The following is a 26,475-nucleotide window of genomic DNA, read 5'->3' as shown; positions in this document are numbered from 1 at the left end:
TCTTTTATTCAAGAGCCTGATAGCTGAGGAGTGGTAACTGTTCTTGAAACTAGTTGTGTGAGTCCTGAGGTTCTTGTAATCTCCATCCTATTTCTCACCACATTTGATTCAGCCAATGACAATGGTGTCATCAGCAAACTTGAATATGGCATGGAGCTGTGCTTAGCCACACAGTCGTGAGTGTAAAGCAAGTGAAGCAAGGGGGCTAGGTATACGTTCTTCTGGTGCACTATGCTAATTGAGATTGCAGAGGAGATGTTGCCAGTCCAAACTGACCGCAAGTGTGGAAATTGATGATCCAATTGCACAAGGATGTATTGAGGCCAAGGTCTTGAAGCTTGTTGATTAGTTTTGAGAGGATCATGGTATTGAATGTCAATAAAGACCATCTGAATAATGCAACTTTGCTGTCCACATGTCCCAGGGTTGAGTGAACAGCCATTGAAACAGCATCTGCTGTGGACCTGTTGATCTGGTAGGTAAATTGAAGTGGATCCAAGTAACTTCTCAGGCAGGAGAACATGAGAGGACACAGTTTTAAGGTGCTTGGAAGTAGGTACAAAGGAGATGTCAAAGATAAGTTTTTTTAAGCAGAGAGTGGTGAGTGCATGGAATGGGCTGCCGGCTGCGGCGAAGGCGAATACAATAGGGTCTTTTAAGAGGCTCCTAGATAGGTACATGGAGCTTGGAAAAATAGAGGGCAATGTACATGTAATTTCTAATGTACATGTTCAGCACAGCATTGTGCTGTAGGTTTTCTATGTTTCTATGTTAGGAGTTGAAATATTTCATCACCAACCTCTCGAAACACTTCATTACTGTGAGCGTAAGTGCTACTAGGCAATAGTCACTGAGGCAGGTTACTATGTTCTTCTTAATCATTGGTATAGTCTGCTTGAAGCAGCGATCATATTTTAATGAATGTAATTGAGTAAAATAACAAAAAAAAAGGTAAAAGGGGTTACTCAAAGTATCACATGTCAGAGTAGGTATAAAGCTAACTGTCACTTGCTTCTTCATCATTTAAATTAGATTGCAAGTAGACAACAAGGCATAGGAGCAGAATTAGGCCATTCAGCCCATCAAATCTGCTCTGCTATTCCATCATGGCTGATTAATTAATCCTCTCAACCCCATTCTTCTGCTTTCTCCCCATAACCTTTGACATCATGATTAATCAAAAACCTATCAACCTCATCTTTAAATATACCCAATGACTTGCCTTGTAAACAATTCAAGATCATGGGAGTCTAGAAGAAAATGAGAGAGACTTGTGGCCTCTGAGAAAACAGAAAACAACAAAGTTAATTTATCATCCAAAGATATTCACCATTAGTGATAACAACTTGTTTTAAAAGAACAAGTTATAGTTATAGACTCACAGTAGAATTACAGTATTATACAGCACAAAAAATGGGACTTTTGGCCCAACTTGTCTCAGCTAACCAAGGTTCCTACACTGATCAATCGGTGAAATAAACTACCAGTATAGGGAAATGAATTATTAAAGCAGCAGTTAGCTGGCTCTTTGCAAGGTGGAGAAGAGCAATAACATCACCTTGTGTCAAAAATGTAATTCTTCTTTGACTACCATAAATTAATAAATATTTTAGTAGGAGTGCCAACTGTTATGATTATGGAGCAGCAATTCATAGGCACAATTTTATCATACCTCCAACCTTTTAATCTCAGCCAGTATCAGTTACCATCCAATGGAGAAAGTTTTCAAAGGATAGGTCACTTTATCAAAACTTAGCCAGTTTCAATGTAGAGTGGTGTGCCTGCCCTCTTGTGGAGGAATAGTATATAGTGCAGGAAAAACAGTATTAGGACAGGTTTATTTGTAAATGAAGGAGACTTGCTCCAAACAAAAGCAATAAAGTTATCACATTCCATACAGAAGAGCATTGTAGTAAATTTGACAATGAGGCATAAGATGCATTCTTTAATTAATACAATTTTTAACCGAAACAATTAGTAAGTCAGAATCATAACTTTCAATTTAACAATGCAGAATATTTTCATAGCTCCAGTACGTTATTTTTACTGGCTTTGAAAGTATCTACTCAAATTGTAGAAGTAATGAGAAGAAAAAACAGATTTATCCTTTCTGTTATTTTATACCTGACCCTTTATTCCATGGGTCCTAGCATACAGCCAACAGCATCATTGATTCAACAAACCATTTTTTATTCATATGTAGAACAATCTGTGAAGTGTATCTTTACAGACATTCAATGGGAGACACCAAGAAGTCAAAATCTGAGAAGTAATACAAGCTTGTACCTTGAAGTTTCCTGCAACTGTATTTTAAAATGCCCTTTTAAAACCATCATTCCTTGTTAAAATATGGTCACATTAATGAAGGAAAGTAAATTACCCATGACATTCAACACGATCATTGCCCAGTTTGTAGCAAACATGTTAAGATAAACATGAAGCCATTTTGTCAGTCACCTACATTGTTTCAAACTCTACTAAATCCTCCATCACTTTGATGCATGACAATGACCATTAAAAGTACCACAAGGAACAAGTCTAAACTCTGTTAAAAACACTATGTAAGCAAAAGTATATGGTCTCTCTCAGAGTTCTTTCTGCTGAATAGAAAAAAAAACTTTTTGGTCTTCTATGGATAAATGAGCAATTTTCAGATTTTTCTTCCTGCAGTCTTTTCAGATAATCTCCACAAAATGTTATCAACCCTATTTACATCAAATAAAAGTACACATTCATAAACATGAACAAAATCATTATAAAAATCTGACAACCTGCTTTCCTAATGCGAAACACATTGGTCCTAAATATGCTTACTTTTGATTTCAGAGCAAGATTTCTCTTCTTCAAAATGTATAATTTAGAATACCAAATATAGAATACATTATTCAAATCTTGCTCCACTCTTCTGACTTGATCTACATATTTTCTAACTTGAAATTTTCTATTTAGCACTGCTTTTCTGCAAATTTTGCACATTTGCCACTAGTTCACGCAGACGTTTAGAAGCAAAGTTGTCAAGGTGGACCCATCTTGATCACCGTCTTTTACAGTGCACAACCAAGCTTACATATTTATCATGCCCAACAATATTCTCCCATTCTTCAACCCAAAAACTGAGAATAAAATATGCAATCACATCCTTTGCGATTTCTTCTGCTCTTCTGGGTCAGATGCACTCTGTTGTCAGTTAAAGCCCGAAATTGCTTTGTTATTATGTCATTTAGATGTGGATTGTTAGAAATTACAATTTCCTTTAGAAATGACATCTCCACTAAGCCAAACAAAATTCCTTGATTCAGCAACCTATATCCGCTGTAAGAAATTGGGAGGGTTAAAATAATGCACTTTATTGTGTATTTGGTGGAACTTTGAAAAATTCAAAACTTAACATTCATTTGTGTAGTTAAACAAATACTTAATAAAGTACTTCCAAAAAAATGAGATAAATCTCATTCTATGAACACTGTAGGTGAAATTACTCCCAATAATTTACTTACAGGCATAAAAATAATGGAGAAGAGACTTTTTAATCTAGTAAATTTGCCCGAGATTCATCGTGCTAAAAACATCAAGAGACTGTAGCGACAAAAGATTTGGGGAGCAGAAAGAACAGAAAGCAGGACTGAAAGGAGAAAAATATTTGAATGGTTCTTTTCCACTTGCAGGTGATCAAAATTTATTTTGTTACAATAAGTCTCAAATTCAAAGTCAAATCTGCATTTTTTATGCACCACGCTTTCACCTATAAATAAAAATATAACTAAATAATGAGAAACTAATAATAAAATACATTACTAAAAATGTAAAGAAGGCCTAAGTAGGTTTATATTAATGCCCCAAGGACCTTATCAAATTCTCTAATGATTACATTAAAAAACAGATGCCACAGTAGCTAGCAGCATGATACTTTTACACTAGAGTTCATTTCTGGCATCCTCTGTAAGAAAATTTGTACACTCTTTCCTTGTGTATGTGGGTTTCCTCTGATTGGTTAGATGGTTAACTGGTCATTGCAAAATGTCATGTGATTTGGCTAGGATTAAATCAGTGGCTTGCTGGGTGACTCGGCCCAGTGACCAGAAGGGTCTGTTATGCACTTTATCTCTTAATATAATAAATAAAACAAATTTCCGTACAAGAAAACCCAGGGGGCAAGGGATTAAGGTAATTGTTAAAAGGATGAGAGTTAAAGAGTTGTAACCTGCACATCTACAGGCATAGTATTGGGAAGATTTAAAAGTCAGGGGAAGGCCTTTGTAAACCCGCTCTGACATAGTGGCCTTTTTCAAGACAGAAATATTTTTTATAATTCCACAAAAATTTTAAGGTGATTTCTGGAGGACTGACTGGCAGCTGATATTACTGTTTACACTTGTTTTGCGCTATTATATCTACACTCTTGTGTTTGTAGCAAGAGACTTTTTATTAACTCGCTCTCTGTGCTTTGGCTTTTCAAACAGTGATAATGATTAAGAATATGTTCTGCCTTTTTTCTCACAAAAATCAGGAAACGAGCAGTCAAGTATCTAAAATTTAATTTACACTCATACATACTGTACCTGTGTAAATCAATCTTCAAGTAGCCCATTTAAAGAGTACCAAGTATCCACAGCTAAACAAAAACAACGTTTAAAAGTACAGCACCTTTTCCCACTTTAAATCCTGATTGCAGCTTTCCAAGAGAAATGGACAAGTCTCACTTACCTCAGGCTGCCCATAAAAGAACTGTCATTTAACAAATATATTTTTATTTTTCAAAAAAATTTAAAAGTTAACATTTAAGCATTGTTGAGGATTATATCTGGTCTCCATGTACCATGCCACAAGGTGGAAAAGTTATGATTGCACCATTCTTAGAGATATGCATAAAATATGTACCCTTGCACCTCTGTTTTGCACCAACCAGACTTGGAAATATAACTAAATAATTATATTACTGGAACTACTTCCCATCAACACTATCGGAGTATCTTTTCCATAAGAATGGCAGTGATTCAAAGTGGTGTCCCACCACCAACTCCTCAAGGGCAATCGGCATTAGGCAATACTTGGATCCCAAAAATAATTTTTTAAAAAGACCTTGCATTTTGCATCATTTAATACAGATATATTGTAATTTACCTCAGGTCAAGGGTCTGCAAGTAAGGAAACTGTTTGGGCAGTTGCTTTAACATTGTTTCAGTAATACCACTGCAGAGCATCAAGCCCAGATGTTTCAGAGATTTTCCTGAAGAATCAGAAAGAAGCTGCACATCGGCATCTGAAAGCCTTGCGTTTACCAAATCGATTCTTATGAGGTTCGAAGGTAAAATGCTCACAAATTCACCAAAAGGTCCATTCCCTGACAATTTAACACAGAAATGAAATACGGATGAACCTTCCTTCAAAGTCGTACTTCTCACATGTATCAAGAAAAGTTAACAGCCAAAGAATGATTAACTGAACTATAATGCCTTTATCATTCTTAAATTTTATTATTTAATAAAATACTGGGATGCTTAATATCTCACTGATATTCATGTTTAGAAAAAATTATGAATATCCAACAAGAAAATTAACTACTATTGAAATCACATTTAAAAGGTTCTAGGTTCAAGCATAATACCAGGATTTACAAGTTAAGTCGAGTGCAGTCTACTATTGCCGGCTGAGATTTCAAAAGCCAAGGCCCCATCTACTAGAACTTCCATCTTAAAATTTCATAGTCACTCCATTAGTTTTCATGTGTTTGTGAAGTACCTTTCTCCCTTTGCAACCTCCATTTGAGAAGCCATGTAAGTGATTAAATATTTCAAATTACACTGTTAAAATAATGCTTTTCAGAGGTTCTAATGTGAAATATCTTCATCCAAGTTACATACTTTCTTCAGCGTTTTAACGAGGCTTGCCTGCAAGCTAGAGGTATGCCACTTTGAAATATTTACACATGTCTATTAGTCTGTAGAATCAATGAAAATTTTTTTAGGTCTTTAATTAATGTTTTAAAAGTTTTAAAAGATTTGATGCTGCAAATCTAGAAGATTTGCTGCAAATCAATAAGCAGGAAATAATCAGCTAGTCATGAGAAACAGAGCTAACATTTCTGTTCTTGTAGTTCTGTGACTCCACTGAGCTACAATTAGAATCACAGTAAGCAGCTTCTGTTTGTATTGAGTAAATTCTTTGTCGCAAAACATACCAAAGTGCTTTTCAGAAATATTTGTTTGTTCATTACATGCCGTGTCGTATGACATAGGCAATCGTGGCCTTTCCATGACCATAACTGTTCTTGTCAAATTTTTCTACAGAAGCAACTACTACACCTTGCCCAAGGATGACCTTCAGGCTAGCAGTGGGAAGGAGCACCTTACACCTCCTTTGGTAGACCTACCTCCACCCTGCCATCCTGACAGAAATATTACCAAAAAATTTCACACCAATCTGTTTAGGCATGAAATGGCTCAGAACGCATCATAATGGCAGATTCTAAACTCAAGAGTGAAGTAGCGACTCAGCGTTTGAAAGGTTCTCATGACAGCTGGAGAGAAAGACAATCAATGATAAAGCAATTAATGTTAAGGATGCTGAGGAGACCAGAAATGATGGAATCGGGGTACCTTGGTGGGCTGAAAGACCGGAAAAGCTGAAAATGAAAGAGGCACTGCAGTATAAGGGGGATTTAAAAACAAGGAAGGCTGTTTTAAACATGCTGTGGATCAAATGGAAGGGAATAAGGTCAGCAAGCAGAAAGAAAGATGGCGAATCAGACAGTGTGAATCAGGCAAAGGAATATTGGCTGATATCAATTTCATCAAAAATTACCGGTTAGTCAGGACTCTTGGATGAGGTTACTGAGGAGCAAAACGTCATCATAAAATAGAAGGGGGTGCAAGGATACATTGCTGAGGGAAATACAGAGATTAAAGATGCAAGAAGGCAAATGTTGTTCAGAGTATGACTGGATAGCTAAAGATGAAACCTTGATATTTCTGCAATATCTACTCAATTCAAGCATACCTTAACTTCCATCTTTGTTCCCCAATAAAGTTATTACTCAAAATACAGCCATCCTTCCCAGTCCTTTGAGATCAAAGAATGCAGGTCCAATAAACAATTGAGCTAACAACTCACTGCTGGACCTGGTTGGATCATGTAGAGTATTACTGATTCCACATCTTACCTCCCAAAGCTGCTCACAATTCCTGCAACAAAGAGAAATTACTGCTTCCTTCACTCTAATGTAAAGTTAACTTAAAAACGAGACTTTGTGACCTTTACCTCCAATGACAGTGGCAAGAGTATCGTGCTCTTGGTCAACAAAATAAACCTCTCTGTCTGTTCCCATCCTTCACTCTAGTGCACTGGGCCAAACCTCCCTCCTTCACTTAGCTGCGAACTGACAGTTCTTAAACAGATTCCTTACAAAAAAAAATGAAACTGCTACATTAGTCAAATACATAGGCACAAAAATACTTACAGGACAGTTCTAATTCAGTAATATTTGGCAGGCCCCCCAGCATGCTATGTACAAAATCGGTGTTCCGTGAAACACAGGACTTGGTAAGGCTCACAGAAAGGCTCCGAACATTCGAAAGTTGCTTGAGAGCTTTCCTAGACAGTGGACCGTTTGCACTGTGCAAAAGGCTCAGCTTCTCCAATTGAAGCTGTGCGATGCAGTGAGATTCCAAACCACCTGGAAGAACAAATATTTAACTTTTGCAATCACCATTACTATATTGTTTTCAGAATTACATTAAACTCTTAGATTCTCACAGCAGTTTTCACAATATCATATACTCTCAGTGGCCACTTTATTACATACCTCCTGTACCTAATAAAGTGGCCAATGAGTGTATGTTCGTGGTCTTCTGCTGCTGTAGCCCATCCACTTCAAGGTTCGACGTGTTATGCGTTCATGCATATCACTGTTGTAACGTAGTTATTTGAGTTACTGTCGCCTTTCTGTCAGCTGGAACCAGTCCGGCCATTCTCCTCTGACCTCTCTCATTAACAAGGTGTTTTCACCCACAGAACTGCCACTCACTGGATATTTTTTCTACTATTCTCAATACACTCTAGAAACTGCTGTGTGTGAAAATCCCAGATCAGCAGTTTCCGAAATACTCAAACCACCCTGTCTGGCATCAACGGTCAAAGTCACTTAAATCACATTTCTTTCCCATTCTGATGTTTGGTCTGAACAACAACTAAACCTCTTGACCATGCCTGCATGCTTTTATGCATTAAGCTGCTGCCACGTGATTGACTGGTTAGATATCTGCATGAATGAGGTGCTCAGGTATACCTAACAAAGTAGCCACGGAGTGGTCGTGCCTCAACAGTTGATTTATATCATTCGGCTGCCACCTGTACATTCAATACCAACAAATCAGTGTAAACAGACACATCCTGCTACACTTGGAGTATCATCAGCAGTTTTTCTAACACAGGATGTGCTGGCACATGAGAGGGTCCAGAGGAGGTTCATGAGAATGATCCTGGGAATGAAAGGGTTAATGTGTGAGGAGCGTTGAATGGCTCCGAGCCTGTAGTCACTGGAGTTTAGAAGAACCTCATTGAAACCTATCAAATATTGAAAGGCCTAGATAAAGTGAACATGCAGAGGATGTTTCCTATAGTGAGCAAGTCTAGGACAAGAGGGCAGCCTCAAAGTACAAGGACATGAACAAAGAGAAATTTCTTCAATCAGAGGGTGATGAATCTGTAAAATTCATTACCATAGGTGGCTGCAGAGGCCAAATCAATGGGTATATTTAAAGTTGAGGTTAATAGGTTCTTAATTAGTAAGTGTGTTAAAGGTTACAGGAAGAAGGCAAGAGAATAGGGTTGAGAGGGATAATAAATTAGCCATGATTGAATGGCAGAGCTGAATTGTCTAATTCTGCTCCTATGAATAATGGTCTTTGCTGGAGATGCTTTATCACTGTACTGAAACACAAGGATAGAACCTAGGGGTTCCCATTGGAGCAGCACAGTGTGGTTAACAGGTTTAATAATAACTGTGGCAAGGATAACAATTAATAATGTACTATGACCAAAATCTCAGTACAGTAATCGTGAGTTGTTAAGAACATTATGATGCCAGAAAAAGGTCAGAAACCTGTTCAGGGAAATGTTTTTAGTTGCTAGCCAGCATGACCCTCATGGCTACTTTTGACAATAGAATATGATCCAGTTTAGCCAAGGGGTATCACAGGAGCACGGTGGTTACACATTCCAGAGTTCAGAGTTCACTTCCGACACCATCGGTAAGAAGTCTGTATGTCCTCCCCATGAACGCATGGGTTTTCTCTGGGTGCTCTGCTTCAAAGACATACCAGGCAGATTAATTGGTCATTGCAAATTGTCCCGTGATTAGGTGAGAGTTAATCAGGTTTGTCGGGGCTACCCCTTGCTCTTCCTACCCCTCGCTCTATCTACCCTCCACTCTACCTACCCTGTGCTGTATCACTAAGTAAAGTCTGCCGATGTTTAGTTGTGGTTGAAAGAGCCAACTTAATGAAGATTTTAAAAGATAAGCTGTCTGAAAGAAACAGGTTTAAACACATTAACAACTCGATTTCTGTCATTCTACATGGACTGATAAAGAGTTATAATTTACTATCATTCTATTTTGCTTCCTTAGTCTGCAAACATAATCCTTCATGTTTATATTTATAAATGGAAAAAAAATGTTCCTTTGTTCTAATTTTCCAAACGTTTTTATTGCTGTTCATATAGAAGATTGCTTAAGGAGGTGGGGAAAAAATCATCTAGATTTATTTTTCCCAATTGGCCTGCGTTTTTAAGTGAGTGAAATCTGTAATGTGATGCATGACACCTCATGCCTATAGATGACATACTTCAGAAATATCATACGATTATCAGAACGATCGGTGCTCTTTTCCATACCTGCCTCCTCAGGGGTCTTCTTTTCTGGTGCTGTAAAGCACAATGATAAGTTTTCCCATGTGTCCACTGAACTCAATGATAGCTCTCTCAGTTTTGGCAACCGGAACAAAATATACTGAATAGCTGACAAAGAAGGGCTCTTCTGCCTCGCGTGGAGTGTCAAAGATTGCAACTTTTTTAATTCTGCGAGGAGGCACAGAGAACTGCTGTGGCCAGACACCAGAGAACATAAACCCAAGGTTGTCAATTGTTTGAAGTTTACCACCTCCCTGAGCAGCTCCTGGTCGAGCTTTAATGAACTATTATTCAGCTGCAGCGTGTGTAAGTTTGCCAAGGGTCTCAGAGCGCGCAGTCTTTCCACGTTCACTTTCACATCCATAGAAACAGCAGCCAGGTTCGGAATCAAATTCACCATCTTCTGCAATTGCTTCGGAGTTGCTTCCCTGATCAGCAGAGATTTTATTCTCCTTTTTCGAAGTGTAGTCCAAAAACATGAGTTGCAGTTTTGTAAACTTTTTAGGACAATTGTTTTGTTCAGCCATAAAGTAGGGTGGTCAATCAATTGTTGCAAATATTTGCAGGTTGCACGAACATTAGCCTTTTCTTCAAATGTAAGATATCTGAATACTTCCAACAATATATCCTGAGGTAGGTTTAACCATTGTTGACCTATTTTTGCCATATTTGTAAAGTTTTAACTCTGTATCCAGTTTTTCTCTGTGAGGAGTGAGATACCCACTGCAAGACTTTACTTCAATGCTAGATATTAACTCTTCAGTGTATTACTGGAAATATTCAGTACATTTTACGTTTACATTTCTATCTAGTAGCAAATGCACTATATTCCCTAGCAAATTTTGTCAAAAAAACATCGCTGTTGATTTCATACTTTTTTGGCATATTCAAGTTCATTTGTTTGTCTTGGTGCAACTTGGAGACTTTCTGGAAACATAAAGATGAGACCTTTTCAGATTATCGTCTCTTTCCGAATGAAGATGTACCAATTTCTTTAGGAATATCAGCCCACTGTTAAAAGAAAAAAATAATTCAATCGAAATTGGACAATCCATATCACCTCAAAGCAATGTGAACAAATTAATTCTATTGTTCACAAGCCTGGATATTTATAGACAAAATATAGAACTTAATTGAATTGACTTCATTTCTTACATCCTTCACACACACGAGGTATAAAAATTTTTACATTACGTCTCCATCTAAATGTGTAATGTGCGATTATAATAAATAGAAGAGTCAATGTAGAGTACATCCAAATCAGTGCAAATTCATCAGTCTGATGGCCTGTTGGAAGAAGCCTGTTGGTCCTGGCTTCTATGCTGCGATACTGCTTCCCGGATGCTGAAATAGATTGTGGTTTGTGGATTGTGGCTTGGGTCCCCAATGATCCTATGGGCCCTTTTTACACTCCTGTCATTGTAAATGTCCTGAATCATGGTAAGTTCACAACTACAGATGTGCTGGGCTGTCCACATCACTCTCTGCAGAGTCCTGCGATTAAGGGAAGTGCAGTTCACATACCAGGCAGTGATGCAGCCAGTTAGGATGCTCTCAATTGTGCCCCTGCAGGAAGTTCTTAGGATTTGGAGGCCCATACCAAACTTCCTCAACTGTCTGAGGTAAAAGAGGTGCTGTTGCACCTTTTTCATCACACAGCCGGTGTGTATAGACCACGCGAGGTCCTCAGTGATGTGGATGCGGAGGAACTTGAAGCTGTTCACCCTCTCAACCCCAGATCCATTGATGTCAATAGGGGTCAGCCTGTCTCCATTCCTCCTGTAATCCACAACCAGCTCCTTTGTTTTTGTGATATTGAGGGAGAGGTTGTTTTCTTGACATCACTGTGTCAGAGAGATGACTTCTTCCCTGCAGGCCACCTCGTTATTGTTTAAGATAAGGCCAATCAATGTAGTGTCGTCAGCAAATTTAATTAGCAGATTGGAGCTGTGGGTGGCGATATAGTCATGGGTGTACAGGGAGTAAAAGAGGGGACTCGCAGCCCGAGGGGCTCCAATGAAATAGCACAGGAGAAATTAATGAGACCAAAATGTGACCCTGAACCTTGTGGTTTGCAGCCTCGAATTTTAAATGACGTCACCAACAAATGTACCTTTACCTCACCCTTCCCTCTCTTTGCTTTCTGCAGGGATCGCACCCTCCGTGATTCACTTGTCTATTTGTCTCTCTCGGCACATCCCTGCAAGTGGCCAAAGAGTGACACCTGCCCATTCACCTCATAGCTCGCTCTAGTTTATTGTTTGATAAGGAAATCAGAAGTAAAGACAAGTATTCTGCTATAACAATAATGGTGTTTTAAATAACTTTGTTTATTTTGTTACTGCAATACTAAATGCTGTTTGGGGTGTCCAGGGAGGGTTAGCACCTCTGATGACGGGCTCGTCGAGCTCCATGACCAAGACCAAGGAGATGGTGGTGGACTTTAGGAGATCTAGGCCTCATATGGAGCCAGTGATCATTAATGGAGAATGTGTGGAGCAGGTTAAGACCTACAAGTATCTGGGAGTACAGTTAGACGAGAAGCTAGACTGGACTGCCAACACAGATGCCTTGTGCAGCAAGGCACAGAGTCGACTGTACTTCCTTAGAAGGTTGGCGTCATTCAATGTCTGTAGTGAGATGCTGAAGATGTTCTATAGGTCAGTTGTGGAGAGTGCCCTCTTCTTTGTGGTGGCGTGTTGGGAAGGAAGCATTAAGAAGAGGGACGCCTCACGTCTTAATAAGCTGGTAAGGAAGGCGGGCTCTACATCGGTAGCTGAGCGAAGGGCGCTGAGTAGGCTACGGTCAATTATGGAAAACTCTGAACATCCTCTACATAGCACCATCCAGAGACAGAGAAGCAGTTTCAGCGACAGGTTACTATCGATGCAATGCTCCTCAGACAGGATGAAGAGGTCAATACTCCCCAATGCCATTAGGCTTTACAATTCTACCGCCAGGACTTAAGAACTTTTTAAAAGCTATTATTAATGCTTTTGAGATAGTGATTTAGATGCATATCATATTTTTTTACTGAGTTAAGTATTGTATGTAATTAGTTTTGCTACAACAAGTATATGGGACATTGGAAAAAAAGTTGAATTTCCCCATGGGGATGAATAAAGTATCTATCTATCTATCTATCTATCTATCTATCTATCTATGTTTGGTCTCCACCCCACTCAGCTCTCACCTGTGGCTCCAAGTAACTGCATGTGACAGTGGCTTTTATCTGGTTAGGTTGAGTTGTTCTTAGATCTTGGGAAACCAACTCAACCATCAACCACCCGAGCTACACATTTTGTGAATTCTATCCAAGCTTCTATCTTCCAGAATTCCTAACATCAACCCCATGCACTGCAATGTACTACACAAAGCTTGTACTCCAGAAGGTTGGAACAAATCTAATGCAATTATATAGAGTATGGGTAGTTCTGCTATAATGCATGTTTCCATAACTTGAATTGGATATAATACGATTGATGAACTAGGGAACTCTATTTCTCTTACACGGGTTGAATTCAATCACAAATGAGAAATAACCTACAAGTTACTTTGGAAATTGACAAGCAGAAAAATGAAGCTGTCTTCCTTGCAGTAATGGGACACCACTGTCTCTTAAGAACACAGGCTGGTAGCTTTCACCACGAAAAATTGACAGGCAATGGTGTGTATAGTGACACTTGTACAACAGTATGCTATTAAACAATGTGTGTTGTTTTTCCGTCTTTTCTGACAATGAAGTAACCTGTGCGGGAGGAGTTTTACAGTGAAAACGCCGTTGCACTGGGGTAGTTCCACTCTCTCAGCCTCAAAATGTTGGTCCAATAGTAAAAAAAATCGTCACGGATGGAGACTTCCTTGGCTGCCGAGGATAGTCATGATGTCTTCTGAGCTTTGTCATGCCCTTTGCTCTCCACGAAGTGTTGCAGCACCGTCTTCTTGGCTGTTGGATCTTGTAGTTGCTCTCATCCGCACAGTCGCATGCTGGGGAGGCAGATCCCCATCTCACCAGGGTTGCAGGTTCCCGGCTACCCTCAGCTGGTTCAGCCCGTCTGTCAAAGTGGTGTTGCAGGGAGCGGCCACTGTCACATGCAGTTACTTGGAGCCACAGGTGAGAGATGAGTGGGGTGGGGACCAAACATGGAGCTCGACGAGCCCGTCATCAGAGGTGTTAACCCTCCCTGGACACCCCAAACAGCATTTAGTATTGCAGTAACAAAATAAACAAAGTTATTTAAAACACCATTATTGTTATAGCAGAATACTTGTCTTTACCTCTGATTTCCTTATCAAACAATAAACTAGAGCGAGCTATGAGGTGAATGGGCAGGTGTCACTCTTTGGCCACTTGCAGGGAGGTGCCGAGAGAGACAAATAGACAAGTGAATCACGGAGGGTGCGATCCCTGCAGAAAGCAGAGAGAGGGAAGGGTGAGGTAAAGGTACATTTGTTGGTAGGATCTCTTTGGAGATGGCGGAAGTTACAGAGGATGACGTGTTGGACACGGAGGCCCATGGGCTGGTAGGTAAGGACAAGAGGAACTCTATCACTGTTAAGGCATCGGGAATATGGGGTGAGTGTGGATGTTCAGGAAATGGAGGAGATGTGGATGAGGAATGCATCAATGGTGGAGGAAGGGATGGGGGGGATGAGTGGACAAGGGAGTCGCGTAGGGAGCGATCCCTGCAAAAAGCAGAAAGGGGGGGAGGGAAAAATGTGCTTGGTAGTGGGATCCCGTTGGAGGAAGCGGAAGCTACGGAGAATTATTCGTTGGACCTGGAGGCTGGTGGGGTGGTAGGTAAGGACAAGGGGAACCCTATCCCGAGTGGGGTGGCGGGCGGATGGGGTGAGGGCAGATGTGCGGGAAATGGGAGAGATGCGTTTGAGAGCAGAGTTGATGGTGGAAGAAGGGAAGCCCCTTTGTTTAAAAAAGGAAGACATCTCCTTCATCCTGGAATGAAAAGCCTCATCCTGAGAGCAGATGCGGTGGAGATGGAGGAATTGTGAGAAGGGGATAGCATTTTTGCAAGAGACAGGGTAGGAAGAGGAATAGTCCAGGTAGCTGTGAGTCTGTAGGCTTAAAGTAGATATCAGTAGATAAGCCATCTCCAGAGATGGAGACAGAAAGATCAAGAAAGGGGAGGGAGGTGTCGGAAATGGACCAGGTAAATTTGAGGGCAGGGTGAAAGTTGGAGGCAAAGTTAATGAAGTCAACGAGCTCAGCATGCGTGCAGGAGGCAGCGCCAATGCAGTCGTCGATGTAGTGAAGGAAAAGAGGGGGACAGATACCCGTATAGAGTTGGAACAAGGACTGTTCAACAAAGCCAACAGAAAGGCAGGCATAGCTGGGACCCATGCGGGTGCCCATGACTACACCCTTGGTTTGGAGGAAGTGGGAGGAGCCAAAGGAGAAATTACTGAGAGTTAGAACTAATTCTGCTAGACGGAGGAGGGTGGTGGTAGAGGGGAATTGGTTAGGTCTGGAATCCAAAAAGAAGGGAAGAGCTTCGAGACCATCTGGGTGGGGGATGGAGGTATATAGGGACTGGACGTCCATGGTGAAAATAAGGCGGTGGGGGCCAGGGAACTTAAAATCATTGAAAAAATTCAAAGCATGATTAGTGTCAAGAACATAGGTGGGAAGAGATCGAACAAGTGTGGATAAGACAGTGTCAAGTTATGCAGAAATGAGTTCAGTGGGGCAGGAGCAAGCTGAGAGAATAGGTCTACCTGGACAGGCAGGTTTGTGGATCTTGGGTAGGAGGTAGAAACGGGAAGTGCGGGGTGTGGGAACTATGAGGTTGGTGGCAGTGGATGGGAGATCCCCAGAGCTGATAAGGTTGGTGATGGTATAGGAGACAATGGCCTGGTGCTCCTCAGTGGGGTCGTGATCAAGGGGTAAATAAGAGGAGGTATCAGAGAGCTGTCGCTGTGCCTCGGCCAGGTAGAGGTCAGTACGCCAGACAACAACAGCTCCCCCCTTATCAGCAGGTTTTATAGTGAGGTTGGGATTGGTGCAGAGGGAGCAGAGAGCACAGCGTTCCAAAGGAGTTAGGTTGGAATTGGAACAGGGTGCAGTGAAGTCGAGACGGTTGATGTCCCATCGGCAATTAGCAATAAAGAGATCCAGAGCAGGCAGAAGACCAGAGCGGGGTGTCCATGAAGAGGAGGAGGGTTGAAGACGGGAGAAGGGGTCATCGGTGGGGGTAGGAGAGTCCTTGTCAGAGAAGTAAGCTCAGAGATGGAGCCAGTGGAAGAAGAGTTCAGCATCATGGCATACGCGGAACTCGCTGAGGCGTGGGCGAAGGGGGACAAAGCTGAGGCCCTTACTGAGGACAGAGCGCTCTGCCTCAGAAAGTTGAAGGTCAGAGGGAATGGTAAAGACCCAGCACGGATGAGAGATGGAATCAGAGGGGGGAGGGAGGCTGGTAGTGTCAGTGGAGAGGGAAGGGTTGGGGTGAGAGGAAGATAGAGCCTCTGAGGGCTCTGACGATGGGATCTGAGGGAGAGGGGATTGCAGAGTTGTGGTGGGGGAAGGAGAGACGGGAGTTACAATCGCAGCATGTGAAGACCCGGCCTGGAGTTCAAGACTGGAGTCACAGTCGGTGGTTGCGCAATCGCTTTGAAGCTGTCCGTGGTCGTTGGAACCCGCGTTGATGGTGCTGGAGTCTGGATTTTCAATATGCCCTAGGTCGCTGGAGCAGCCGAGATTGACGGCCGGGGCCAATCCATGGCCGTCGGAACCCGCGGTGATGGTGCCGGAATCCGTGTTTTCAATATGCCCTGGGATGCTGGGGCAGCCGAGATCGACGGCCGAGGCCAATCCATGGCCGTTGGAACACACGGTGAGTCCGGGTTTTCAATATGCCCTGGGATACTGGGGCATCCGAGATCGACGGCCAGGGCCAATCCATGGCCGTTGGAACACACGGTGAGTCCGGGTTTTCAATATGCCCTGGGATACTGGGGCATCCGAGATCGACGGCCAGGGCCAATCCATGGCCGTTGGAACACACGGTGAGTCCGGGTTTTCAATATGCCCTGGGATACTGGGGCAGCCGAGATCGACGGCCGAGGCCAATCCATGGCCATTGGAACACACGGTGAGTCCGGGTTTTCAATATGCCCTGGGATGCTGGGGCAGCCGAGATTGACGGCCAGGGCCAATCCATGGCCATACAAATCTCCTCTACACTCCGCCTGCTCCCCCACCCCCATTTTACACCTATCCCTTCGATTACTTGATATTTCTACGTGGGGAAAAATACTGACTATCTACTCTCTCTACACCTCTCATAATTTTATATAATCTCTGAAGTCACCTTCTCAGCCTCCAATGTTCAGGAGAAAACAATCCAAGTTTATGGTTGACATTCAGGCAACAGCCAGGTGAACACTTTCTGCACCCTTTCTAGAGCCTCATATCCTCCTTATAGTGTGATAACCAGAATGCCAAACAATACTCCAAATGTGGCCTAACCAATGTTTTATAAAGCTTTAATGTGATTTATGCACAATGAAGGCAAGCATACCATATCCTTCCTTTACTACTCTATCCACTTGTGTTGCCACTTTCAGGGAGTTATCACTGCAACCCAAGATCCCTCTGGACACCAATGCTCCATTTACTCTGTGCTTTCTTCTTGCATTTGACCTCCCAAAATGTATCATCTCACAGTTGTCCAGATTAAACTCCCTCTGCCATTTCTCTACTCAAATTTTCAACTGATCTATACCCTGCTATCTGTTTGACAACTTTCTGCAAAATTACAAATCAGTCCACCTCCATTTTCATCCAAATCATTAATATCTATTACAAACAACAAAGTTCCCAACATTGATTCTTGTGGGGCATCGCTTGTCACATACCTCCAATCAGATAGAAAAAACCCTAACTACTCTACCACTAATCTCTAACAATTATGACCAAACTACTTTTGGATCCACCTCCCAACTCACCAAGGATCCCATAAGGTGACCTTTCCTAAGATTCATGAAAATATCCTCCACTCACTTCATAAATTACTTTCATCACTCCCTCAAAATATTCAAATATGTTGAACAGGAAAGTTAGGAAAATTAACTTTCCTACAGAAAAGTTAGACTACAATGACAAAGAAAATAGGGAAATTGGGCTAAGAGGTTTGCTACCCAACCTGACCTGACGGGAGCTGGGATGAATCCAATGACCTCCTTTTGTGTTGCTACAAGAGTAAAAGGTAAGATGCCTTTGTCCCTTTGAGTTTTCTAAATAGCCTACTCCTCCGTTCTCTCTTCCCTATTTTTTCCAAGCATTTGCTTAATTCCTAAATTATCATTACAATGAAATCTACTTTCACTATTATTTCAAGCAAGAGACATAGTTTTTTTTTTATTTTTAAAAAATCTCTCTTCCCGGTAAACACAGGAGATTTTGCAGATGCTAGAAATCTTGAGCAACACACACAAGAAGGTGGAGGAACTTGGCAAAGCAGACAGCATCTATGTAAGGGAATAAGCAGGCAATGTTTCAGGCTGAGACCTTTCATCAGGACTGATAAGGGGGCCAAAGCCAGGAATAAGGAGGTGGTGGAAGGATTAGGAATACAAGCCAGCAGGCAACAGCGAGACCAGGTGACGGAGGTGGTGTGGGTGAGGAGGATGAAAGTAAGAAGCTGGGAGTTGATAGGTGTCAGAGATAAAGGGCTGAAGAGGATGAAATCTAAGTCATAGAACCAGAAAAAAATACAGCACAGCAGCAGACCCTTCTAGCCTGTGCCTAACCATTGAAACTACCTTCTCCCATCAACCTGCTCTGGGACTATAACCCTACATATCCTTACCATCCATGTATCTATCCAAACTTCTCTTAAATATTGAAATCAAGCTCATATGCACCACTTGCACTGGCAGCTCGTTCCACACTCTCTGAGTGAAGAAGTTTCCCCTCATGTTCCCTTTAAACTTTTCACCTTTCACCCTTAACTTATGACCTCTAGTTGTAGTCCCACCCAACCTCAGTGGAAAAAGCCTGCTTGTATTTACCCTATCTATATCCCTCATAATTTTGTATACCTCTATCAAATCTGCCCGTCAATCTTCTTTGTTCCAAGGAATAAAGTCTTAACCTATTCAGTCTTTCCTTATAACTCAGGTCCTCCAGACCCAGCAACATTCTAGTAAATTTTCTCTGCACTCTTTCAACCTTATTTATATCTTTCCTGTAGGAAGGTGACCAAAACTGCATTGAACACTCCAAATTGGGCCTCACCAACGTCTTATACAACTTCAACATAACATCCCATCTCCTGTTATCAATACTTTGATTTATGAAGGCCAATCTGCCAAAAGCTTTCTTTACGACCCTATTAATTTGTTATGCCACCTTCAATGAATTATGAACCTGTATTCCCAATCCATTTGTCCTACAGCACCCCTCAGTGCCCTACTCTGGTTGGTCCTCCTGAAGTGCAACATCTCAAATCAAATCAAAATCAACTCAAATCAAGTTTGTCATTCAAACCAGACATGGATACAGCTGGATGAGACAGCATCCCTTGGGGCAAGGTGAAAAAATATACACGTGTGTTCAAAAATAACAAGAAAGGGGGAAAAAAATAGTCACGTAAAAAAACACATTTTTAGTCCAAGACCCTAAAAGATACGTCCCACAAATTAATGGCTCCCAGCAGTCCAGCCTGTAATTTCACCAATCCAACAATGGAGGGCAGCACCAAAGGGAGAGGCCACCCCCCAACCAAGTCCAGAAGCCATGCTACAACACAAGCCTAAAGATTGAGGCCTCATCCTCGCTACAACCGAGGCAACACTGCTACCTCACCACCTGGCTCACCACCAAACAAGGAAAGCAGGCCTGTGGCAATCAACGTCCAACAGAGTCTCACAATTGCAGAAGGAATGTCTTAGACAGTCACCCACAGCTTCTCTACATGCCGCCTTTTTGCCAACACGATGACACCAATAATGTGCCTCCGAGTATCAGGCAGCAGCATGATCCCCACCCCAGGTCAGCTCTACTGAATCCAATCCGTCTCCTCCTGCAACCCGACAGCCCGGCACGAATCCCCAGATCAAATGGCCCAGCTCAAATCCCCGGGCCCGACAGCCCGACTCAAATCCCCAATCCTGACAGCCCGGCTCAAATCCCCAGTCCCGACAGCCCGGCTCAAATCCCCAGTCCCGACAGCCCGGCTCAAATCCCCAGTCCCGACAGCCCGGCTCAAATCCCCAGTCCCGACAGCCCGACTCAAATCCCCAGGCCCGACAGCCCGGCTCAAATCCCAGGCCCGACAGCCCGACTCAAATCCCCAGGCCTGACAGCCCGGCTCAAATCCCAGGCCCGACAGCCCGGCTCAAATCCCCAGTCCCGACAGCCCGGCTCAAATCCCCAGTCCCGACAGCCCGGCTCAACAGCCCGGCTCAAATCCCCAGGCCCGACAGCCCGGCTCAAATCCCCAGGCCCGACAGCCCGGCTCAAATCCCCAGGCCCGACAGCCCGGCTCAAATCCCCAGGCCCGACAGCCCGGCTCAAATCCCCAGGCCCGACAGTCCGGCTCAAATCCCCAGGCCCGACAGCCCGGCTCAAATCCCCAGGCCCGACAGCCCGGCTCAAATCCCCAGTCCCGACAGCCCGGCTCAAATCCCCAGTCCCGACAGCCCGGCTCAAATCCCCAGTCCCGACAGCCCGGCTCAAATCCCCAGTCCCGACAGCCCGGCTCAAATCCCCAGTCCCGACAGCCCGGCTCAAATCCCCAGGCCCGACAGCCCGGCTCAAATCCCCAGGCCCGACAGCCCGGCTCAAATCCCCAGGCCCGACAGCCCGGCTCAAATCCCCAGGCCCGACAGCCCGGCTCAAATCCCCAGGCCCGACAGCCCGGCTCAAATCCCCAGGCCCGACAGCCCGGCTCAAATCCCCAGGCCCGACAGCCCGGCTCAAATCCCCAGGCCCGACAGCCCGGCTCAAATCCCCAGTCCCGACAGCCCGGCTCAAATCCCCAGTCCCGACAGCCCGGCTCAACAGCCCGGCTCAAATCCCCAGGCCCGACAGCCCGGCTCAAATACCCAGGCCCGACAGCCCAGCACAAATCCTTTGGCTGGACAGCCCATCTCAACCTCCCTTGCCTGAAGGCCCAACAGGACTCTCTCAGCCCAATGGGCCAACATGCCTTCCCTGATCTGCCAGACGGCCCTTACGACATCCCAACCGACTACTCCAAACAATGAACAGCTCACTGATGCGGAGGGCCTGCCGTAAGAATAGTCTTTCTAGATATAGAAACACATTTAACAAGAACAGAAACACCTTTGGTTGGCCCCCAAGAGACTGCTGCATGTATACGTGCTGCCATCTTAATGGAAGCTCACATTTGTCTGGATTAAATTCCATCTGTCATTTTCAGCCATTTCTCCAGCTGGTCCCGATCCCTCTGATAGATTCCTCACTGTCCACAACACCACTAATCTAGGTTTCATCACAAATTTGCTAATCCAGTTAACCAGATCACTGAAGCATAAGTTCCCACTTGCTTCAAAAAGGCAACAATTATACCAGTGCCTAAGAAGAATAATGTGAACTGCTTTAATGACTATTACCCGGTAGCACGCTCATCTATGGTGATGAAATGCTTTGAGAGGTTGGTCATGACTACACTGAACTCCTGCCTCAGTAAGGACCTGGACCCATTGCAATTTTTCTATCGCCACAATAGGTCAACGGCAGACGCAATCTCAATGGCTCTTCACACAGCTTTAGACCACCTGGACAACACAAACACCTATGTTAGGATGCTGTTCATCGACTAAAGCTCAGCATTTAATACCATCATTCCCACAATCCTGATTGAGAAGTTGCAGAACCTGGGCCTCTGTACCTCCCTCTGCAATTGGATCCTCGACTTCCTAACCGGAAGACCACAATCTGTGCGGATTAGTGATAAGATCTCCTCCTCTCTGACAGTCAACACTGGTGTACCTCAGGAGTGTGTGTTTAGCCCACTGCTCTACTCTCTACATACTCATGACTATGTGGCTAAGCATAGCTCAAATACCACCTAAAAATTTGCTGACGATACAACCATTGTTGGTAGAATCATAGGTGGTGACGAGAGGGTGTACAGGAGTGAGATATGCCAACTAGTGGAGTGATGCCGCAGCAACAATCTAGCACTCAACGTCAGTAAGACAAAAGAGCAGATTGTGGACTTCAGGAAGGGTAAGACGAAGGAACACATACCAATCCTCATAGAGGGATCGGATGCCAAGGGAGTGAGCAGTTTCCTGGTTGTCAAGATCTCTGAGGATCTAACCTGGTCCTAACACATTGATGCAACTATAAAGAAGGCAAGACAGCGGCTATACTTCATTAGGAGTCTGAAGGGATTTGGTATGTCAACAAATACACCCAAAAACTTCTATAGATATACCATGGAAAGCATTCCGACAGGCTGCATCACTGTCTAGTTTGGGGGAGGGAAGGTGGAGCTATGCCTGGACCGAAAGAAGCTGCAGAGAATCATCTCCATCTTGGGTACTAGCCTACAAAGTACCCAGGACATCTTCAGGGAGCAATGTCTCAGAAAGGCAGCGTTCATTATTAACGACCCCCACATCCAGGGCATGCCCTTTTCTCACTGTTATCATCAGGTAGAAGCCTGAAGGCACACACTCAGTGATTCAGCAACAGCTTCTTCCCCTCTGCCATCCGATTCCTAAATGGACATTGAATCCTTGGACACTTTTTTAATATATATTATTTCTGTTTTTGTACGATTTTTAATCTATTCAATATAGTATATTGTAATTGATTTACTTATTTATTATTATTATTTTATTTTGTGCTTTTTTTCTTCTATATTATGTATTGCATTGAACTGCTGCTGCTAAGTTATAAACCTAATTCTGATATAAATGACAAACAACAAAGGACCCAGCACCGATCCCTGCAGCACACCATTAGCCACAGGCCTCCAGTTGGAGAGGCAACCATCTCCTATCACACTCTGGCTTCTCCAGCCAATGTCTAATCCCCAATTTACTGCCTCATCTTGAATCCCAAGCAACTGAACCTTCTTGGCCAACCTCCCATGGCGGACCCTGTCAAATGCCTTGCTGAAGTCCATGTAGACAACATCCACTGCCGTACCTTCATCAACTTTCCTGGTAACTTCCCCAAAAACCTCTGTAAGTTTGGTTAGGCATAAGGAGAGAGGACAATGAGCCATGGAAGTAAGGGAAGGTGGAGGGGAACCAGAGAGTTGTTGGGCAGGTGGGTGACGGTGACCAAAATGGGGAATGGAAAAAGGTAGAAGGGGGGTAATTGCCATATGTTAGAGAAATCAATATTCATGCCAACAGGTTAGTGGCTACCCAGACAGAATGTGAGGTCTTTGGTTATCTTAAATTAGTGTGACCCTTATTGTAAAAGTTTTCCTTATGTACTCAATCAAAATCCATTCGTAGTGTTGAACATTCTCTTGAATATCGAAGTCTTGATTGCACGCAAGATAAGGGATATCTGAATATTACAGAAACCTAGAAATATGGGGATAAGGGTTGTGCAGACAAATTGTGCCGCACCAGATCAGAGGCAGAATAGTTTGCTCCTATTTCTACAACATAAGAGATTCTGCAGTTGCTGGAAATCCAGAGCAGCACGTACAGAATGCTGGAGGCCAGGAAGCATCTGAGAAAGTGAATTAGCAGTCGACATTTTGGGCCGAGATCCTTCATCAGGATTGGAAAGGAAGGGGGAAGAAGCCAGAATAGGAGGGTAGGGAAAGGAGTACGATCTAGAAGGTCATAGGTGAAGCAAGGCGTAGGGAGGTAATAGGTGGAAAATACAGAGTGCTGGAGAAGTAATCTGATAGGATAGGAGAGTGCACCCTCTCCTTGAAGGTTGGGTAGGCTCTAATCTGATAGCATGACTCCTCTAACTTCCAGTAATTTTTCCCTTCCCTTCTTCTTCCATTCCCCACTGTGGCTTTCCTCCTGCACCTCCTCTTCTCCTCACCTGCCTATCACCTCCCCATGGTCCCACCTCTCCTATCATGTTCCTTTTTCTCCAGTACTTTACCTTTTCCACCTATTACCTCCTTGCTTCTTCTTACTTCATCACCCTCACGCACCCACCTGGCTTGACAGATGACCTTCCATCTTGAACTCCTTCCCCTACCCCACTTTTTTATTCTGGCTTCTTCACCTTCCTTTCCAGTCCTGATGAAGGGTCTCCGCACAAAACGTTCACTGTTTGTTCACTGCTATTGCCTGACCCCCTCCTCTAGCATTTTGAGTGTGCTGCTCCTAATTGTCCATATATCCCTCTTATCATTATGAGCAAAAAGCCTAGCATTCTATATCAGTGAAGCTTCATATACCAATTTAATAACTAATCACATCAGAAGCCTTTGCAAGTACTGAATGTCCAAAATGTTCCAGCTTTTGCTCTTTGTCTGTGCTCATATTTCTAAAGCCATGGATTTCACTTGCTGTTTCCTCAAAATAATTTTAACAGGAACACAAGCAAAGTATTTTAAACAAACATAAAATAGTTGTTAAAAGAAAGGCACGCACCATGAAGGGCTGCTCACGCATGGAAATGGTTTCAGCCGGAGTCTCGTCGCGGGCAAAGTACGTCATGGACACGAGCACCAATCGGCGTCGAGAGCCCAGATTCGAAAGTTCCTAACGATTCTGCCCGTTTACAAATGGAGGGTGTGGGTTGTGCGGGTGAGTAGAGACCGAAAGGTTTGGCGGCTCCTGGGGGTAATGGGGAGAGGGGTAGTTGTGGTGCCGGTGATGACTCATCCTGTTGCTTAGCTAACGGCTCCACTTCGTGTGGCGCTATATTGGCCATAACAGTCGGCGGGTCGCTGGCACAGCCCAGCTCGCAATAACAACCGGGTGACAGCCGCCTGTCCCACCCGTGTCCCGGTCGAGCATCAGCAGTCTCAGCTCCCAGTGGTACCAGGCTAAGCTGATGTGGGTTACCAGACTACCTTGGACCTCGTCAGAAATTGCCTGCCCGCTTAATTATTGCAGGAAAATTTACCCAGTCTTTGTTTCGGTTGTCTCACCAGTAAGCACGTTTCTTATGTTTTGTATTTTAGACAGCTTGTTCATTGTTTGGTGCTTTGGAGAAAGATAACCAGGAATTCACATTTCAGTCACTGAAATGCACTCAGGACTGATGAGTTAGACAAAAGCTCATTAAATTGAGACAGACGTTCAATTAGTTGGCTAGGTGGATCTTTACTAAATCCAACGTGGATTTCTAGCTGGAATGTTGTGCTTCATTATCATTCAACTTGCCTGCTTTTATAAAATGAATACATTTTTAGTGGAATAAGAGAAGAGGAAATCTTGTCTGACTTCCCTTTCTAAAGGAAATTGATAAGATCATTATCAGCAAACTGTTACCTCCGGCTGGGAATTGAGCAGGTGACATATCATTTCAATAGGGGCTTGACGTTTTTGGATTGAGGTGTAGGTTTCGAATCTTTGGAATACTTGACTCCAGACCTGTGGCTACTTGGTAAACTATCTGTATTTTGGTCTGAGATCAAAAGCCTTTTGAACACTAGGTGAAATCTCTCATTCTTGTATTAATTTCTTATTCACAAACCGAATGGTCTACACAGACAATGTCCTCGGGTTGTTTGCTAATGCTGTTGGGGAGGGTTTACATTAAATGGTAGGTAATGGGAATCCTGGCAGAAAGACAAGGAGGCAAAAGTGAGAATGGAGAAGAGTCACAATAGAATACTGAAAAGTCATGCAAAGGACACAAAGGTTGCTGGATTTGTAAAAGACAATGTGTGTAATGGCCATAGTAATGGAAGCAGATTCGGTGAATGTGTCTTAAATCATTACAAAGGATATGATTTAGTGGCCAATACAGAAACATGGTTTCAGGGTGAAGATGGTTGGCAATTAAATATCCAAAGGTATCAGGTAATACGGAAGGATAGGTAGGAAGGCAAGGGAGGTAGCGCTCTTAAATAAGGATGAGATCGGGGAGATAGCGTGAGATGATATAAATTCTAAGCAGTAGAATCTGAGAAGAGATTAGGAAAGGGAACAAATCACTGGTGAGAGTTGACCATAGGCCATTGAATAAACTCTTCCCGGCCTCCAGCCGGGTACAGGTGTCAATTTTAACCGATGTTTCAATGACAAACTCTGCCATCTTCATTAGTCCCCATCCAGTCAGGTTTCCACTGTGCCACCTTGTTTACAATGAAATTTCAGTTCCTATTCCAACATAAACATGATTGGATGAATCAGGAGGGATGGACTTCAGGGGTATAAATACCACCAGCCTACACATGCCTAGGCATCACCCCCACTGAAGATGGCAGAGTTTGTCAGTTAAAGTCAACACCAGTACCCAGCTGGAAGCCCAAGAAGAGTTTATTCATAATATATGCTGGAAAAGATCCTTTTTCATCGAATCATAACATTACAATGGCATGGGCAATAAACCAAGAAACATCTGATGCATGAATGAATGGAACAGAAGATGTCATGGGGGTCTTTAACTTGCACATGACTTTCCAGTTGATCTTTGTC

General features: G+C 43.2%; 2 protein-coding genes across 4 annotated transcripts in view; one reads left to right on the top strand and one right to left on the bottom strand.

Annotated features, from left to right (window-relative positions):
• Positions 1–1,628: 1,628 nt before the first annotated feature.
• Positions 1,629–24,526, bottom strand: LOC140724880 (uncharacterized). 2 transcript variants are annotated; one of them, XM_073039621.1, is made up of 5 exons: positions 24,478–24,526; positions 9,892–10,917; positions 7,457–7,672; positions 5,122–5,341; positions 1,629–3,312 (listed from the first exon to the last, which is right to left on the bottom strand). In XM_073039621.1, exons 2-5 carry the CDS (start codon positions 10,571–10,573, stop codon positions 3,102–3,104), a joined length of 1,329 nt encoding a protein of 442 aa, XP_072895722.1. In that variant the 5' UTR covers positions 10,574–10,917; positions 24,478–24,526; the 3' UTR covers positions 1,629–3,101. The 2 variants fall into 2 exon arrangements, with proteins under 2 accessions (XP_072895722.1, XP_072895723.1); XM_073039622.1 differs by lacking the exon at positions 7,457–7,672 and having other exon boundaries at positions 1,630–3,312.
• Positions 24,527–24,556: 30 nt separating this feature from the next.
• Positions 24,557–26,475, top strand: part of mis18bp1 (MIS18 binding protein 1) — a 46,625-nt gene continuing 44,706 nt past the window's right edge. The window contains exon 1 of one of the 2 annotated variants that reach the window (XM_073039619.1): positions 24,557–24,633. Coding sequence is in view for 1 of the 2 variants with exons in the window: in XM_073039620.1 (XP_072895721.1) it covers positions 24,612–24,633 (22 nt within the window). In the remaining variant the exon portion in view is untranslated. The remainder of the gene's footprint in view (positions 24,634–26,475) is intronic. The other variant, XM_073039620.1, reaches the window with a different exon arrangement.

This window comes from Hemitrygon akajei, chromosome 3, assembly GCF_048418815.1.
Source record: "Hemitrygon akajei chromosome 3, sHemAka1.3, whole genome shotgun sequence".
In the NCBI taxonomy this organism is placed as follows: domain Eukaryota; kingdom Metazoa; phylum Chordata; class Chondrichthyes; order Myliobatiformes; family Dasyatidae; genus Hemitrygon; species Hemitrygon akajei.
The sequence above is the reverse complement of the archived record's forward strand: the minus strand, read 5'-3'. Positions and strand labels throughout refer to the sequence as shown.

What these genes read in the sequence shown, in the direction of transcription:
- LOC140724880 (XM_073039621.1), bottom strand. Translation starts at nt 10,573, where the DNA reads ATGGCAAAAATAGGTCAACAATGGTTAAACCTACCTCAGGATATATTG. An exon ending in TACTGAATTAGAACTGTCCT is followed by an intron (nt 5,342 to 7,456) that starts GTAAGTATTTTT and finishes TTAAATTGTCAG; the next exon opens with GGAATGGACCTTTTGGTGAA. An exon ending in TTGCAGACCCTTGACCTGAG is followed by an intron (nt 3,313 to 5,121) that starts GTAAATTACAAT and finishes AATTTCTTACAG; the next exon opens with CGGATATAGGTTGCTGAATC.